The sequence below is a fragment of the Symphalangus syndactylus genome, chromosome 2, assembly GCF_028878055.3.
Source record: "Symphalangus syndactylus isolate Jambi chromosome 2, NHGRI_mSymSyn1-v2.1_pri, whole genome shotgun sequence".
Classification (NCBI taxonomy): domain Eukaryota; kingdom Metazoa; phylum Chordata; class Mammalia; order Primates; family Hylobatidae; genus Symphalangus; species Symphalangus syndactylus.
The window spans coordinates 87951277-87969362 of NC_072424.2; the positions used below are offsets into that span (position 1 = coordinate 87951277).

At 36.3% G+C, this 18086-nt stretch overlaps 1 protein-coding gene across 7 annotated transcripts in view; it reads right to left on the reverse strand.

The window, feature by feature from the left end:
- Positions 1-1029: 1029 nt before the first annotated feature.
- The window catches only part of WASF1 (WASP family member 1), a 78621-nt gene continuing 61564 nt past the window's right edge, over positions 1030-18086 (reverse strand). For 5 of the 7 annotated variants that reach the window (XM_055261136.2, XM_055261129.2, XM_063631122.1 and 2 more), the window contains 7 exons: positions 14586-14720; positions 9815-9968; positions 8338-8455; positions 6662-6834; positions 4584-4763; positions 2799-3427; positions 1030-1890 (listed from right to left, as the gene is read on the reverse strand). In XM_055261136.2, the coding sequence (XP_055117111.1) occupies positions 1733-1890; positions 2799-3427; positions 4584-4763; positions 6662-6834; positions 8338-8455; positions 9815-9968; positions 14586-14720 (1547 nt within the window). In that variant the 3' untranslated portion in view covers positions 1030-1732. The remainder of the gene's footprint in view (positions 1891-2798; positions 3428-4583; positions 4764-6661; positions 6835-8337; positions 8456-9814; positions 9969-14585; positions 14721-18086) is intronic. The other 2 variants (XM_063631124.1, XM_055261143.2) reach the window with 1 other exon arrangement.

The window sequence follows — 18086 nt, forward strand, 5'->3', positions numbered from 1 at the left end:
CCCCCATGAGGTTTCTGATCTTCAGCCAGGCTAGCTTGGGATTATCCTCATGGCAGAGACAGGTTTGAGAGAGGGAGGTAGGGAGATGGAGGGAGAGAAGGCTAAAGCTTGCAAGGTTTCTTGAGACCCAGGCTTAGAACTGGCACAATGTCACTTTTGCTACATGCTATTATTAGCCAAAGCAAGTTTCAAGGACACCCAGATTCAAGGGCATGGAATAGAACTCACCTTTTGATGGGAAGAACTGGAAATTGTACTGCAAAAGGAGTAGATATAGGCAAGGCTGAAGACCACAGTCACTTTTACAATCAACTTACCCAAACTTCATTGAGTCGTTTCTTCAAATGAAGTAATCTGGCATTAATGGTGCTTCCCCTCCAGCCCTAAATCTAAGCTGTGCAAACATTAACTCATTTTATCATTGCAAAATAGAATTTTTCTTTTTCTTTTTTTTCCAGACAGGGTCTCACTCTGCCCAGGCTGGAATGCAGTGGCATGATCTCAGCTCACTACAGCCTCAACCTCCCCAGGCTCAAGTGATCCTCCCACCCCAGCCTCCCAAGTAGCTGGGACTACAGGCACACTCCACCACGACCGGCTAATTTTTGTATTTTTTTGTAGAGACGGGGTTCTTGCCATGTTGCCCGGGCTGATCTCAAACTCCCAGGCTCAAGTGATCCACCAGCCTCAGCCTCCCAAAGTGTTAGGATTACAGGCATGAGCCACCGTGCCTGGCTGCAAAATATAATTTCAAGAACACTGTTAAACTTAAATTAACGTATGCTGAAATTAGATGACAAGTTGAGGTTTTAATTTAAAACCACATGCAGTTGAGAAATATAGAGTTTATGAACTTAGGGGGAAAATGACAGAAAAGCTACCTTACACAGTAGACAATATGAAGCTGTGCAATTAAGAGGAAATTATGTAGCTTAAGTGTTTTTTAAATTTTCATTCACTATTTAAAGCCTACCATACAGTATTTAATACATTATGATAAATCATTTTATTCAAAGAGCAACACTGATGAACTTTTAAAATGAACCATTTATTAAATCAGACTGTTATTCTTAACAGTTGTGTAAGTTACATGTATGTTTAAGTCAGAGTATTTCACATGGAAAAGTTTTTAACTCCTATAGGCAAGCAAAATCATATCACACAATATATAAGTGGGAAGGGGATACTGCTAAACATTCAAATAAGGCAAGTATATAAAAACAATAAAACAATAATGAAAAAATTCAAGCATTCCTTTAAGAGAATTCAACACTACAAGCTAAATGTATTTTCTGAGTGTATTCGTATAATCAAGGCAGTGTTTCTTCTTTTAAAACATCAGGAAATGGAATAAGGCTCATTAATAGATACAGCTGCCCTCAAGATTTCAATCTCAGTTGCTTTCTTTAAATTAAAATTCACAAAGTACACAATTAAGATATATCAAAAAACTGAATCTGCTACTCTAACAACAGCTGTCCATGCTTAATACTTAGTGGTTTATTTGACCAAATTAGTCTTTTCAGGGGGAAAAAAAAGATAAGCCACTGTAAAACATTTAGTTTGAAATGTATGCTAATATTTTCCTTAGAAATCAAAAGTTATGGAGAAAAAGGGTCATTTATTATAAGGAAAAGAAAGCAAAACACTAGAATGACCAAACATTTTCAAGGAACAAGCACCACAAAGGACATTTGCATTCAGTTTTGTAATATTTATCAACGCATTTTTCTTACTCCAACCAATCTACTTCATCAAATTCTGAATCATCTTCCGAATCACTATATTCAACAGCAATACGGCGAGACAGGATGGTGGCAACATCATTTTCAATGCGTTCATGCTTAGCTTCCTGTTCACGCTGCTCTTCTACTTTGCGTAGCTGAATACCTGATATAGTGAATCCAAACCATTCATTTAAATCAAAATACTAGATACTAGATATTATTAATATTTCTGGAATAAAATCAAATACACATGAGAAATACTTATAGGAAAATAAAAAGATCAGAAAAGAATGTGAAGAAATCATACTGAGAGAGGCATTAAATCTTTATGTTATCTGTGTTATTAGTTGGTAAAACTTACCAGGTATCCCAGTAGGTATCTACAGTTTATTTATCCATCATGGTCTACTATACCTCCCTGCTCACCACCCCCTAAAAAATTAATGAGGTGGTACATTTCTTCTATCACCTCAATGGTCAAATAAATTAAACATTGTTGAATATATTTTCTGTGGCTTCATTATCCATTGTATTTGAGGGAAAGGCACTATTATTCATTCTATACGCTCAGTGCCTGGCCTATAGTCCTTGCTTAGGAAATAATGACAATAAATGAACGAATATGAGAAGTCTTTCCTTTGTTACTAAGGGAGGAAACTCACTCCTTTAAAGGCATCTGGTAGAGCAAGTGTCATGGATACCTGAAATGAACAGCCTTAACATTGAAGAAAATACCATTTTTAAAGGAGTTAATATACACATTAAGCATAATATAAAGGGTTTTAATTAAATATTCTATAACATTTAAGTCTGATATATTAAATTTCTCATTCACTCAATAAACATTTTAAGGATACCTACAAAGCATGAAAATAAAATGATCAAATGTGATCTATTTTCTGGAAAATAATTTTAAATATAAGTTGGATATAGCTTTACTTTCTAAAGGCCATTTGTACACAAACATGATCACCTAAAATTTTATAGATAAGGAACACATTTTTGTCTTAAATATTTAGAAAGTTTCCAATGCTACTATAGCAATGCTTTTCATGGAGCTGAGAAAATTACCTTTTCGTATTGCTTCCAGTAGCACACTCCTGGCATCACTGATTACAGGTAGGGTTGATGGATGGCGCTTTGGCTCAGAAGCAGGTATAACTTGTGATGGAGGAGATGGAGGCATTAATGGAACATGGGGACCTGGGGCAGTAGATGGAGTTGGATGTAGCCCAGAGGGAGGATGAGCAAGAGCTGTAACTGTGACAGGTGATGATGGTCGAATGCCAGGTGGAGGCAGAGGAGGCGGTGGTGGGGGTGGAGGCAGCCCCTGAACTTCACCTTGTGGGAGTGGATGAACTGGTACAGTCTCACATACTGGGGCAGCTCTAGCTACTGGTGGAGAGGGCTGTACTAGAGGAGGTGCAATTGGAGGAGGAGCTGGGTGAAGAACTCCAGGGGCAATCTGAAGAGGAGCTGGAGGTGGTGGTACTGCTGGAGCTTGCAAAGCAGTGGCTGGAGGTGGAGGTGGGGGAGGTACTGGAGGGGGAGGAGTTGAAGTCATTGAAGCTCTTAATGAGGAAGTTGACAAGGCAGATGGAAGAGGTGGTGGAGGAGGTGGGGGAGTGGGGCTCACAAACACAGGTGTTCTGCCTGTAGCTGGTGACTGAGGGCGATTTTCTATCAAACCTGTAGCAGAACTGAAATGACAAAGAGATTCTAGCAAGTTATTAAAAGAGAAAAGCCTAAAGAGAAAATCTAACCACACAAACTATAAACGACTATCCGTAATTACATCAAAATAGATCCATTAACACGCTCCTATAGAAATTTAACATCTTTAACAGTATTTAGAAAAAAAGAGAACTAAAAGCACATCAACAAAAAAATTAATGAGTGGTGCTTTGGTTTGTAATAGTCTAAATAGTCTCATTCTCTCATGTAACTTTTGCATCCATTCAGATATTTTATGCTTACTTTAATAAATAAAATGCTCAATTCTATACTGACAGGAGTCTCTGTAATGACTCAACATTGATCATCATGCAATTTTGCAGCAATACTTGTGGCCAATACAATGCTGTATTTATAGTGAAACTATTAAGTCTCATCATATGCTGTTTCAGTTAAATCAATGACAGCTAATTACAAACCACAAAAAGAAATTTACAGTTCTCTCTTTTCCTGAGGATGGAACACCAAATGAATCAGTGATAGAAAATTGGATTTTTAACTGAAAATTGTACAGCTGATCTCTATATCTCTATTAGAAAATTTCCCTGATTATTTCTCTATTAGAAATTTATCATTTGGATAATAACTGACAAGGTTAAACTTCAAAATAGCTTTACTGAAAGATTATTATAAGCAACTGCCAATCCTCTCTGAAATTCAAGTTTTTCCTTAATACCAAATTAGTATTAATAATCACATCTTTGGTTCCCATTTCTTAGACTATTACCCACATTCCAAAAAATCCTTAATTTTTCTTAATACACTGCACATGATATGCTTGATAACAACACTATAATAAAATGAAACAGGCTTTAATCTTTAAATTCTTATTAGCTAAATTTTCCTAGGAGAGTGTGTCAGCTCTAACCAGAAGATTAAAAATAATGTCCCATAGACCAGATCTGACCTGCTCGCTGTTTTTGTAAATAGAGTTTATTTAAACACAGACACATTCATTTGTTTATGTATAGTCTATGGCAGCTTTCATGCAACAATGGCAGAATTGAGTACTTGTGACAAAAACTGTAAGCCCCGAAAGCCAAAAATACTTACTATATCGTCCTTGAAAGAAAAAGCTCACTGACTCTTAAGATAAAAGATCATATGCTTGTTCCAACATACCTGATACAGGTGGGTATCGGTTTTGCATCTCCTGCTCCATGCATTGGTGGAGGCGGAGGTGGTTCATGTGGTCTGACTAATACCCTTTCCTCAGCTCTAGTCAGAAGCTCACTCATCTGACTAAATGGCAAGGCAGAAAGTGAGTAAGATCCATCCATATGATCCACATATGTCTGAGGTCTAAAAGAAATACATAGTATTAGTGAATTTTTCTTGAATTATTGGCAGGAAAGGGTTCTACATGAGATATTAAATATTTAAAGTTTATCCTTTCAATGCCAATATTTTAACTATTTTTAAGAAACTTTCAGAAATGTTTTACATTAATTCTGCTTTTAAAACAAAGAATGCTGCTCACGATGTAACCCTTACTTGTTGATTTAGAGATCTAGTATGATGACCATCAGTTATTTTATTACTTTGTAACAGAATACTAATTCAGCTCACAGGATGAAAAGCATTACATATGTAATCTAATAAACAAGAAAATAATTAACTTTTAGCAAATTGTGTGGAAAGCTATCTGCCTCTATTTCAGTTCTTTAAAAGAAGATGCCAATGACAGAAAGGTAGAATAGGAAAATGAGTTTTCTACTACTAGTATATCTTGGTGTGCTCTTAAACTTAAATGACTTCTAAAAGTCTTGCACCAGAGAGAAAGGCCTCTCAGATACTAGCAGCACAGAGGTGGCTAGCTATATTGTTTCTGTCCTTCCGCTGTTTTCAAAGGTGCAAGGGTACTCCCTTCTGCTGTTTTCAAAGGTGCAAGGGTACTCAGAAAATAGCTGAGTAACATAGCAACATGTGACTTAGATGTAAGCAAAATTTTAGATACCTCGAACATGTTAAGATTTATAAATATTTGCTAGTACATTCTGGGGACAAAGTTGGATTTAACAGATTTGCACACAGCAAGTCAGAAATTATTGTGCTTAGTTTGTCGGATTAAGTACCTTAATTACTCAACTGTAGTAGAAATAAATGTCTGTAGTTTACTGATTTTTTAATGTCAATCCTTTCAGTAATACAGATAAATAGTATCTCTAAGATGTATATTTCTCCTAAAATAGGTCAAGATGTTGCACACTTATGGCCCAATCATTTATATGTATATTACTTAAAAGAAAACCTTAAGCTCTTTTCCATTAAAAAATCATATGACTAGGCTGGGCACAGTGGCTCACGCATGCAATCCCAGCACTTTGGGAGGCTGAGACAGGCAGATCACTTGAGGTCATGAGTTCAAGACTAGCCTGGCCAACATGGTGAGACCTCATCTCTACTAAAAATACAAAAATTAGCTGGGCGTGGTGGCGTGTGCCTGTAATCCCAGCTACTTGGGAGGCTGAGGTGGAAGAATCGCTTGAACCCAGGAGGCAGAGTTTGCAGTGAGCTGAGATCACAACACTGCACTCCAGCCTGGGCGACAGAGCAAGATTCTGTCAACAAACAAACAAACAAACAAACAAACAAACGTACGACTATACCCAAATAAATGTCTTCACAGAGAGACTCCAGTTTAATGTGTTTGCTGGTAGTATGTTATTTAGTTAGGGCCCCTGGCCACTGAGAAAGAAAAATATCTTTTCTACAGAAGGGATGAATACTTTTGTTTGAAAGTCCTAATATATCTGAAGTGGGCGATGTGGCAAAGAAAGGAAGTCAGGGGAAAGTAAAAGGAACAAAACAGAACCCCTTCTTCACTCCTATTTCATATGCAATAAATCAACAGTATTTCAAAAAAATCCCAGACCCTACACTTTTATTACAAAATTCTAGCAGACTGTGTCTGAAATATCGAGAGGCTATTGGGACGTCAGACTAAAGCTAAAATAACCCTAAAGATCAGCCACTCCAACCACCTTTCTAAGATGACAAAACTAAGGTCCAGTTATGAAAATGACCTGCTCAAGGCCTGACTTTAGTAGGCTCACAGTGGTTGGGATTTTGAAATAATCTCTATATTTATAACAGGGTCTGCCTATTCAACAGTTTAGGACTCAAGATTTAGAAGTACAGATATTGCAAATAAAGCCAATGTTTTATCATTTAAAAAAAAAAAACAAAAGTAAAGAAACCTTGTTTCAAAATGAGAGGCTGGGCCATTAGCAACTTCAATATGCTTATGTAAGAGATTAACATCATCTTCAGCCAGCTCTGGACCTTGGGCCAGCTTCTGCCATTCTCGCCGCCTGTCATGAGGTGCTCTTGGCACTTTTTCTGGTTCATGAGGACGATCTAGATTTTTCTGCTATAACAGATGTATTGAAACAAAGTCAAATGCTTAAGTGCTAATTTTTAAAAAAGAGGTTATCACAATCAAAATAAAACTCTAACATCAACACTGAAAAAGACAATGTCATCATAATATAGTAAAAGTAACACAGAAATGGTTCACTTATACATTCAGAGTTAAATCTTAGCCAGTTTGCTGTAATCCCAGTTTCCTGCCACGTTTTGTTTAACCCCTAATTTGAACTGATGCACCAGACACAAAATAGTATGCCTAAAGAATACAATTTGAGGTCAGAAAGTCTTTCAGATGAAAAAAGACTAATGAACTCTCGCTCCACAGGCATTAGTTTGAAATTTCTACGATGAATGGCACTGTCTACCTCTAATCAAAACGTAAAAATTTACTAAGGTTATATTATCTGGGAAGTAACTGATTAGCTAGCTGACACATTCGAAAAAAATCCAATTATCTAATTAACCCATAATAACTATAACACTCAACAGAAAACATTGTCTTTAAACAATAAAACAAAAAGTGATTCAAAACTGAGGGAGAAAGTACAGAAAGGGCTATAGTAAGTGTAACAAATTCAAATGCCCAAAGTGGCCAAGCGGATAACATACATGAATGAAGCCAGTCGGGTGTAAGATGGGGCATGCGGTGAGCTAGACAGATATGTCCATCTCAGGCACTCTAGTTCCAAAATTAAAAAACCTCTGTCTTTGGCAAACAAAACACTCCCTACAGGCATAATCTGGCTTGCCAGTCACCAGTTTGCAAATGTTAGCTAGAACACTGGGTTACCATCTAGCAAAGAAGACAATACAATGGCATTATACAAGGATTAGGGAAAGCAGAGATAGCTACAGGAGAACCAGAGAGATGATAAAGACAGAATTTGCCTCCTTCATAATTCAGCCTAAATCTAACTTTGCTTCACCCTTCTGTGTTTTCAGTTATCATTAACATGAAATATAAAGCAGATACAAGTGAATTTTATTAGAAAGTGGAAAATGACAATAGAAATAACAGAAATTTCATGTGAATAACCTCTCCAAAACATTTAGGAGAGAAATGTTTAGGATGTGCTCTGTAGCAAGAAAATATTAGCTTAATCTACGTTACCAATATCTGTACAAGATTCCATTGCTCCTTCTTACCAAAATGTTCCTCTCTTCCTTGGTACACCTAACTCCTATCTGTTCTTCAAGATTCATTATAAGCTTTGTTGGAAGTGTTTACCCTGCCTGCTAGCTAAGGCAGATGCTATTTTGTGTTATCTAAACCCTTTATGCATACCTCTGCTATGGCACTTATTATGCCATACTCTAATAATCTAATTGCTCATCTGCTCCCCATCAGACTGTGTTCTTTCTGTGGAGTTATAAAGACTTCATATTTAACTATATGGACCCAATAAAATAAAACTGTCAAAATACAAGATTAATGAAGTTCAGTATATGCAACAAAACACAAATATACAAAAATTAACCTCAATTTTTTAATCTCTTGTAATACCTTCTGCTTCCTCTTTTCCTTCCTCTTATCCTCTGTATCTTGCAACATTTTTTCTTTCCATAGATCAAAGAAATATGAAGGATTGGTATAAAACTTCAGACCTTCTTTACCATCATCTCTGAAATATAAAATATCAATTAAAACACACATTAGTAAGACTTAGGCAATCAGAATAGAAATAATTTCACTAAAATGTTTATCCTCTTACATTAATAAAACACAGCATGTGTTAAAATAGTGCCAAAATAAAACTGAATATTGCACCAATAGAAAATTTCTCACAAATATGAGGAAACAAAGAAAAGTGGTAAACCAGATGCTTTTCCAAGTTAGTACTAATAATTTAAAGTATAGCTGGGCATTTTTCATCCCTAACTTCTGCTGAATCTCAAATTTTCTAAAAAGTCCTTTGGGCAATTCCAATAATTACAAATAGCTCTGCCAAAGATAAAAGCCTGAAAAGATAGTAACATCATCTAGAAGAGAGAAATTTTGCAGTTTCTGCCAATACTATGATTTATTTATTATCTTACTAAATCCAAAAGATATCACGTAATAGTCATTCTAATAGTCACATTTATATCTAATTATCTGCACACTGACAATTTCAAATAACTTTCTGAATACTATTTTATTCAGGATGTGTTACACATCTTAAATTACCCATTTAACAAACCATGTGAAAGAACTTCAAAGAGAGGCTAAATAATTCCAGATTTTATTCTAAGTGGTAGAAAGCATTTTAAAAAGGTACTACCTATTCATTATGTAAGAAGTTAATGTATACAAATCAAATCAAGAGTAGACGAAACAGGCCGGGTGCAGTGGCTCAAGCCTGTAATCTCAGCACTTTGGGAGGCCAAGGTGGGTGGATCACAAGGTCAGATCGAGACCATCCTGGCTAACACAGTGAAACTCCATCTCTACTAAAAACATAAAAATTTAGCCAGGCTTGGTGGCAGGCGCCTGTAGTCCCAGCTACTCGGTAGGCTGAGGCAGGAAAATGACATGAACCCGGGAGGCGGAGCTTGCAGTAAGCCTGGGTGACAGAGCGAGACTCCAGCTCAAAAAAAAAAAAAAAAAAAAAAAAAAAAAAAAAAAAAAAAAAAAAAAAAAGAGTAGACAAAACAAGCAAAAATTATAATGTTTATTTTGTTAGTAGGACAGAATTTTGAGCTTTTTTCCTTTGATTAAAAATTAAATTAAAAGGACAATAACTCCTTATCTCTTTATATTAACAAGTTTACTGGTGGCCTTTCTTGTCAAAACAACTCTTTTAAATAGGTCTTGTCTTTTGTATGCCAGAATGTTAGGAATTCATCCAGTGAATAAAAGCAAAGGTTTTCCAAAGGTGGTGGACAGAGAGGGCTCTCTGTGTTGGCTAGAAGCCCAATGAAATAAAGAATGTTTGGGGATTTAGCATTTCAATCTGAAGTCTGAGATAAATAATAGGGCTACTATTTATTAACCTACCTACCTATAAGGAGTGAGTATATTGAGAGGTGGAGGCTGTTCACAAACATCATACGTCTCCTGTAATGGAATAGGCAAAGTCTTGCGATCGAAAAGCTGCTGGTCTTGAATTGTAGAACTTCGGAAAGCTTTCCTCATTGTTATATCTTGCAAAGACACTAAAACAAAAATCAAGAATTCATTTTATTTTACTATGATGATTTAACATAAGGGGAAATTCACATACTTTGTCTAAAAGTCAGCATGGCTCAAGAGGTTGTGACCTTAGTGGCTTATGAATCAGAAACCATATTTTAAATGTTCTATCATTATATTTACCCGTATCATTCTGTGCCTAATTTTCCCAGTCAGATAGGTTTTAATTAACCTTTGATTTCGAAGGCTCAGAGGGCCCTAATGACACCTGAAACATATCTATATTTCAATCAAATATAACTTTTTCTTTCTTCTACCTGCCATCATGGGCCCCCACCAACTTAGGTTCTCTTCTCCTATAATCTTCTTTTCCATCTCCCTTTATTCCTTTTTTTAGCTTACACCAGTAACTCTGAATTTCTTACTTATTAGTGGCATTGTGGGCTAAACACGCTGTTAACCTCTATGCTATGTATACTATAAATATTGAATGTGTACTATCAAGTTAAAACAAACTTTACTGTAAAGGAAATACTTTTAAGTATTAGGTGATCTATATTATTCTCTTTTTCACTTATCTTTTATCTGTACTATAAGGATTTCTACCTAACTATAAGCTCTTGAAGACTCAAGACTATCTTGTACATTAGTATTCCTGGTAACTAGCACAGCCCCATCACATATATGATTTAAAAATAACTTCATTTATTTTGAACTGTGCAGCATGTTAAAATAAAAAATATACAAAAATGCTGCATTCTTAACTCTTACAGTGATATCTTGATACTAAGAAATAAGGTAATTTCTTAGATATTTAATATGGCCTTAAGTATACAGACAAAATGCCCTATAACATAGCAAGGTCAGTATAACAATCCTAACAATTCTTTTTTTTTTTTTTTTTTTTGAGACAGAGTCTCGCTGTGTCACCCAGGTTGGAGTGCAGTGGCGTGATCTCGGCTCACTGCAACCTCTTCCTCCCGGGTTCAAGCAATTCTCCTGCTTCAGCTTCCCAAGTAGCTGGGACTACAGGCACCTGCCACCACGGCCGACTAATTTTTTTTTTTTAATTTTTAGTAGAGATGAGGTTTCACTATGTTGGCCAGGCTGGTCTTGAACTCCTGACCTCATGATCTGACCACCTCGGCCTCCCAAAGTGCTGGGATTACAGGTGTGAGCCACCGCGTCCAGCCGACAATTCTTAAGTTATCCTTCTCCTTAAAATAATATTCCTATCATCCCCTCAAGTAAATTCACTCAACATGAACATGGGATCAATGTCACAGGAGGTACAATAGGCTGGCTCCGCAACGGCAGCACTATAATTGCATTTCTAGCAATTCCACTGCTGCATGACCTGTAACACACTTATAAATACAAAAATAAAATTCAGAGAAGCAAAAAGTTTTTCCCCACTATCACTAAAAACTGGCACTGGAGATACAGTATTTAATGAGTACATACTATATGTGCTAGATGGTTTCACTAAATTTCATTTCATTTAATCTTTACAATTCAGTAAGACAGGAATTATTACTCCATTTTGAAATATAAGAAAGCTAAGGCTAGGAAATAGTATATAACTGACCTGAGGTTAAACAGTTAATAAACAGCAGAGCCAGAACAGAAAAGTCAGATCTGTCTACCTTTGAGGCTAATCTTTTTGCCACAATACCACACACTGTTCTCAGCCTCCTGCCAGAAGTGGCTTGTGTTTTCTGCAGTCAAAGTGGATCAATTCTTGCCACTCTCCTGCCCCACTTATTAATCAGTAAGTATGTAATTAAGATGAAACCTAGTGTTTAATCTCCCCAAACTTCCTTTGGTAAAGCATATCAGAAACATGTAAACTAATAAGCATGATGTACTTTTCTACCTTCAACTCCTCTCATTTATCGTTTGTCTTATTATTAACAGACCATGTGGTGAAGCCCCTTCCACTTGCCAACAATAACATCTGATATTAATAGAATTATAAAGCAATAAATTAGTATAATGTTTATAAACATAATTGACTTAAATATAATTGTACAAGTCTTTGTTTAAAATTCATTTAAAAAATATTTTCAAATTGATAGTTTTTAGTTACTACAAAATGGTTAAAAAAAAACTGATACCACACTGTGCTATTTAGTACTGTACACATGATGTTTTTTTTTAATTCCCACTGAATTAAAAAACCTAGGTTAAATAACTGAAAACTCCTTCAATACAACCTCTCCAAAACAATTTCAAATTAAGTAGTTCAGCTTTTAGATTCTGAATTCTTCCCCCACTGCTCCAAAAAATTTTAAAGGAAACTATGTATAATTCTGACAGTATAGCTGTTGACATATTAAAATTTGATTTTTAACACAAACATCTTTATTTACTGTTATCTGTATTTTCACTTTCAAGTTTAATGGTGGCTCTAAGACATTTCTTAAAATGTAACAATATTCTGAAACTAAATGTTGATTTTTATTTGTTACATATGAGAACTGCCTGTGTATTTCTCTATTATTTGATGGCATAAATTTATATTTAAGTTATAAACAGTTGAGTTATCTAAAAAACAAATTTTGGCTATAAATTATGTATTTGAAAGCATGACCATAAAATATTTTTTCACCACTAACAATGATTTTATTTCAAGAATTCCATGAGGTGTAATTAATGTATTGATACATGCACATGTTTCAAAGGATACCACCAAGAAAGACAACCTAAAGAATGGGAGAAAATATTTGCAAATCATATATTTGATAAAGGATTTAGATCCAGAATATACACAGAATTCCAACAAGTCAAAAATAAAAACATGAATAATACAAATTACAAATGTGCAAAGGAACTAAATAAGACATTTCTCCAAAGAAGATATACAAATGGCCTGTAAGCACATGAAAAGATACTCAACATCATTAGCCATCAGGGAAATATAAATACATGTTATATGAATGAACCTTGAAAACATTATGCTAAAAGAAAGAAGCCAGTCACAAAAGACCACATACTGTACTATTCATTCATATGAAATATCCATACAGGCAGATCCATACAGACAAATCCATACAGGCAAATCCATACAGACAGAAAGATCAGTGATTGCTAGGGGTTGAGCTGAAGGGGAAACAGAGTGACTGATAATGAGTACACGGCTTCTTTCTGGAGTGATACAAATACTCTAAAATTGATTGTGGTGACGGTTGCATAACTTGAATATACTAAAAAACACTGAATTGTACACTTCAACTTTAAATGGGTGAACTGCAAGGTATATGTAGGTTGTGAAATATATCTTAATAAAGCTATTTTTTAAGTATTATTTCCTTTTCTTCTTGTATCCAGAGCTCTTTTACATTTTACAAGTGGTACAAATCTAGTGTGCCAAGTATTTGCCTCTCCTTATTTACACATTGGATTATTTCAAAAGTAGCTGGTTCCATCACTAAGACATCCGTCCTTACATTATATTTTTGTTCTTTCCAGTGACATCCTTTAGTATTTTTATTGTTAAAGTTTAGATCTATTATATAATTTGCATTTATACTAAAAATGAGATTATATAATTTGTGCTCATACTATTTAATGCAACAAAAATATTTTGAAGAGAGTGTAAGAAATTCCATTAAACAACTATCTGTGGTAGGTAAGTGCAAATTATGTTCTTAGTATTGCATTTCTTTTTGTGAAACAAACAAAAAGAGGCATTTGAGAAACATCAGCATTCAATGTATTCTATCAAGGCATAAAACATGACTTTACCACTGAAGTTTCTACAATTATTTTAGTCTATCTGATTATTCCTGATTTAATATCTTGGTATAGAATGTTTACACCCTACATACTGGCAATTTGTTTTTGAAATGTTCATTTAAAGTAGGAAGTTGCATTCAGTTAAATAATTAATAAGACTTTAGCAATATGCACATACAAAAGCATATTAAAAGCAGTTACATGGCCAGGTGTGGTGGCTCACGCCTATAATCCCAACACTTTGGGAGGCCGAGGTGGGCAGATCACGAGGTTAGGAGTTCGAGACCAGCCTGACCAACATGGTGAAACCCCATCTCTACTAAAAATAAAAAAATTAGCCAGGCGTGGTGGCAGGCACCTGTAATCCCAGCTACTCAGGAGGCTGAGGCAGGAGAATTGCTTGAACCTGGGAGGTGGAGGTTGCAGTGAGCCGAGATCGTGCTACTGCACTCTAGCCTAGGTGACAAGAGTGTCTGTCTCATAAAAAAAAAAAAAAAAAGCAGTTACATTCTTCTAGAATCAAACCTAAAGATTTCAGGTAATTTTCTAATAATTTTTATTTCTAAGACAAAAGTATACAAATAAATTATAAGGGAGAAACGAAAAGAGAAAGATAATGAAGAGAATGGAGGAAAATGTCTGATGAAAATGACTTCTTTATGCAAAAAAATTAGGAGCTGTTTAGTGTACAAAAAGAAGAGATTTAAAACAGAGTAGAAAAGCCAGGAGAATCATGCTGATGGCATTTTTAGATAATTCACTGATTTATTACAATATGTACACCAAAGGACATGGGTATTATCTGTAATAAATTCATGATTAATACTGTTCTTAAGTATATCATTCATCTCATCTAACTTAAAATATAAACGTAGAAGAAAATACAATATTAATAAGCTTACATTCTTCTTCCTTTGGATCAAGCTGTGTAACACTAACAGATAAACGGTCCACACGTTCTTGCAATGAGTTGACTCTGAAGGAAAAACTATGTGCTTCATTGAATAATTCTCCAAATATATCTTCAGCATATTTACCTAAGCAAAAATGAAACACATATCATAAAATTTAATATCCAGAGCACTGAGTTTTTGTCTTTGCAAGCAGTAGAAATCTAGCATGATATTTGCCTCAGATACTTTGTGATCAGAGATAAATATTGAACAATGTAATATTAAAACTGGTCCCTGTTGAATTTGGATTTGGAATTACAGTTGACCCTTGAACAAAATCGTTTAACTGTGCTAGTCCACTTACATGTGGATTTTTTTCAAAAAATATATTGAAAATTTTGGAGACTTGAGACAATTTGAAAAAACTTGCAGATGAACCACATAGCCTAAAAATACTAAAAATTTTAAAATATATTTTAAAGATATGAATGCATAAAATCTATGTAAATACTAGACTATTTTATCATTTACTACCACAAAATATACAGAAATCTATTATAAAAAGTTAAAATTTATCAAAATTTACACACAAAACAAAAACATACATAGTGCCATTCACAGTCAAGAGAAATAAAAGAAATGGAAAGATGTATTAGGTTGGTGCAAATGTAATTGTGGTTTTTGCCAGCCTAATAGTACTAAATCATAACAACAAATTTAAGTGTAGTAATACTGTATTACTGTAACAATTTTATAGCCACCCTCTGTTGATATTGCAGTTAGCTCTAGTGTTGTTAGCATCCACTTAAAATGCTGTTTGAGCAGTTCTCTCTCCACTAAATTGCATATAAGAGTAGGAAGTAATCTCTCATGGTTCTTGTGTATTTTTCATCATGTTTTATTCAATACTGTAAACCCTGAATACATTGTGAGACTCATTCAAAGTGCCACCAGAGATGCTGGAAGTACTCTCAAGTACAAGAAAGTCATAACATTACAAGAAAAAGTTGAATTGCTTGATATGAACCACAGACTGAGGTCTACAGCTGTGGTTGCTTAGCATTTCAAGATAAATGAATCAAACTTAAGGGCAATTATAAAAAAAGAAAAGGAAAATCATGAGGCCTTTGCTGCAGATATGCCAGCAGACACAAAAACCTTGTACTTTTTGTGAATACCTTTTAATCTTGTATCGAAACGCAATTTTTGTGGGTGCATGGCTGTTACAAGAAAGCACACATACAGATTCTAACACGATTTGAGAAAAAGTGAAGTCCATATATGACAACTTAAAGCAAAAGGAAGGCAAAAGATCTAAACCTGGAAAATTTAATGGCAGTAAAGGATGGTTTGATACTTTCAGAAAGAGGTTTGGCCTTAAAAATGTCACAACAAGAGAAGCTGCAGCTTTTGTCAGCCAAGAGGCAGCAGATGAGTTCCCAGATGCCGTTAAGAAAATAATTAGTTTCCATGTATGCTGCTTGAAAAAAAAAAAAATAATTGGGCCAGGCATGACAGTCTGTAATCCCAGCACTTTGAAAGGCCGAGGTGGGCAGACTGCTTGAGCTCAGGAGTTTGAGACCAGCCTGAACAACATGGTGAAACCCAGTCTCAACCAAAAATACAGAAATTAGCTGGGCACGATGGTATGTGCCTGTAGTCCCAGCTACTTGGGGAAGTGAGGCAGGAGGATCACCTGAGCCTGGGAGGTCGAGGCTATTGTGAGTCATGATCATGCCACTGTACTCCAGCCCAGCCTGGGTGACAAAGTGAGACCTTCTCTCTCTCTCTCAAAGAAAAAAAAAAAAAAAAAAACAGAAAAGAAAAAGAAAAAAATTGAGTAGAAACAATATCTGCCTGAACAGTTTTAATACAGATGAGAGTGTCCTATTCCAGAAAAAAAAAAAAATTGCCACAGAGAACATTTATCAGTAAGAAAAAGTGAACACCAGGATTTAAGGCAGGAAGGGACACACTAACTCTACTGTTTTGTGCAAATGCAGTTGGGTTTATCATCAGAACTGCCCTTATCTATAAAGCTGCTAACCTCAAGCATTGAAGGAAAAAGAAGGCCAAAAGAAGGCAAGACAACAAGAAGGCATGGACAATGAGAATCCTTTTTCTGGATTGGTCCCACTGACGCTTTGTCCCTGAAGTCAGGAAGTACCTTGCCAGTAAGGGACTGTCTTTTAAAATTCTTGTGATAACTGTACAACATCTCTGGCCACTCAGAACCCCATGAGTTTCACACCGAAGGTGTCAAAGTGGTCCACTTGCCCGCAAACATGACAGCTCTAATTCAGGCTCTAGATTGGGGGTCATAAGGACATTTAAGACTCATTACACATGGTATTCTATGGAAGACTGTCAACACTATGGAAGAGAATCCCAATAGAGAACATCATGGAAGTTTGGAGGGATTATACCATCAAAGATGCCATAGTTGTTACTGAAAAAGCCAAGAAAACCATCAAGCCCAAGACAATAAATTCATAAAATCTGAGAAAACTGTGTCCAGATGTTTTGCATGACCTCACAGGGTTTGTAACAGTGCCAGTCAAGGAAATAATGAAATAGACAGTGGATACAGAAAAAAGGGTGGGGATGAAGCATGGCAAGGTATGGATCTTGGAGAAATTCAAGACCCAATTAGACAGCACACCAGAGGAATTAACAGAAGATGACTTGATGGAGAAGAGTGCCTCCAAACCAGTACCAGACAATGAGAAAGAAGACATAGAAGAGGGGGTCACTTCCAAGATGGCCGAATAGGAACAGCTCCGGTCTGCAGCTCCCAGCGAAACTGATGCAGAAGATGGGTGATTTCTGCATTTCCAACTGAGATATCTGGTTCATCTCATTGGGACTGGTTGGACAGTGGGTGCAGCCCACAGAGGGCGAGCTGAAGCAGGGCAAGGTGTCGCCTCACCCAGGAAGTACAAGGGGTTGGGGGATTTCCCTTTGCTAGCCAAGGGAAGCTGTGACAGACTGTACCTGGAGAAACAGTACACTCCTGATCAAATACTATATGCTTTTCCCACAGTCTTAGCAACTGGCAGACCAGGAGATACCCTCCCATGCCTGGCTCGGTGTGTCCCACGCCCACGGAGCCTTGCTCACTGCTAGTGTGGCAGCCTGAGATCAACCTGTGACGCTGCAGCTTGACAGGGGTGGGGTGTCCACCATTGCTGAGGCCTGAGTAGCTCAAAGTGTAAACAAAGAGGCTGGTAACCTTGAACTGCTCAGTAAGGTCTACTCCCTCTATAAATTCCACCTCTGGGGGAAGGACATAGTAGAACAAAAGGCAGCAGACAGCTTCTGCAGACTTAAACATCCTTGTCTGACAGCTCTGAAGAGAGCAGTGGTTCTCTCAGCACAGCATCTGAACTCCGAGAACCGACAGACTGCCTCCTCAAGTGGGTCCCTGACCCCTGTGTAGCCTGACTGGGAAACACCTCCCAGTAGGGGCCAACAGACACCTCAAACAGGTGGGTGCCCCTCTGGGATGAA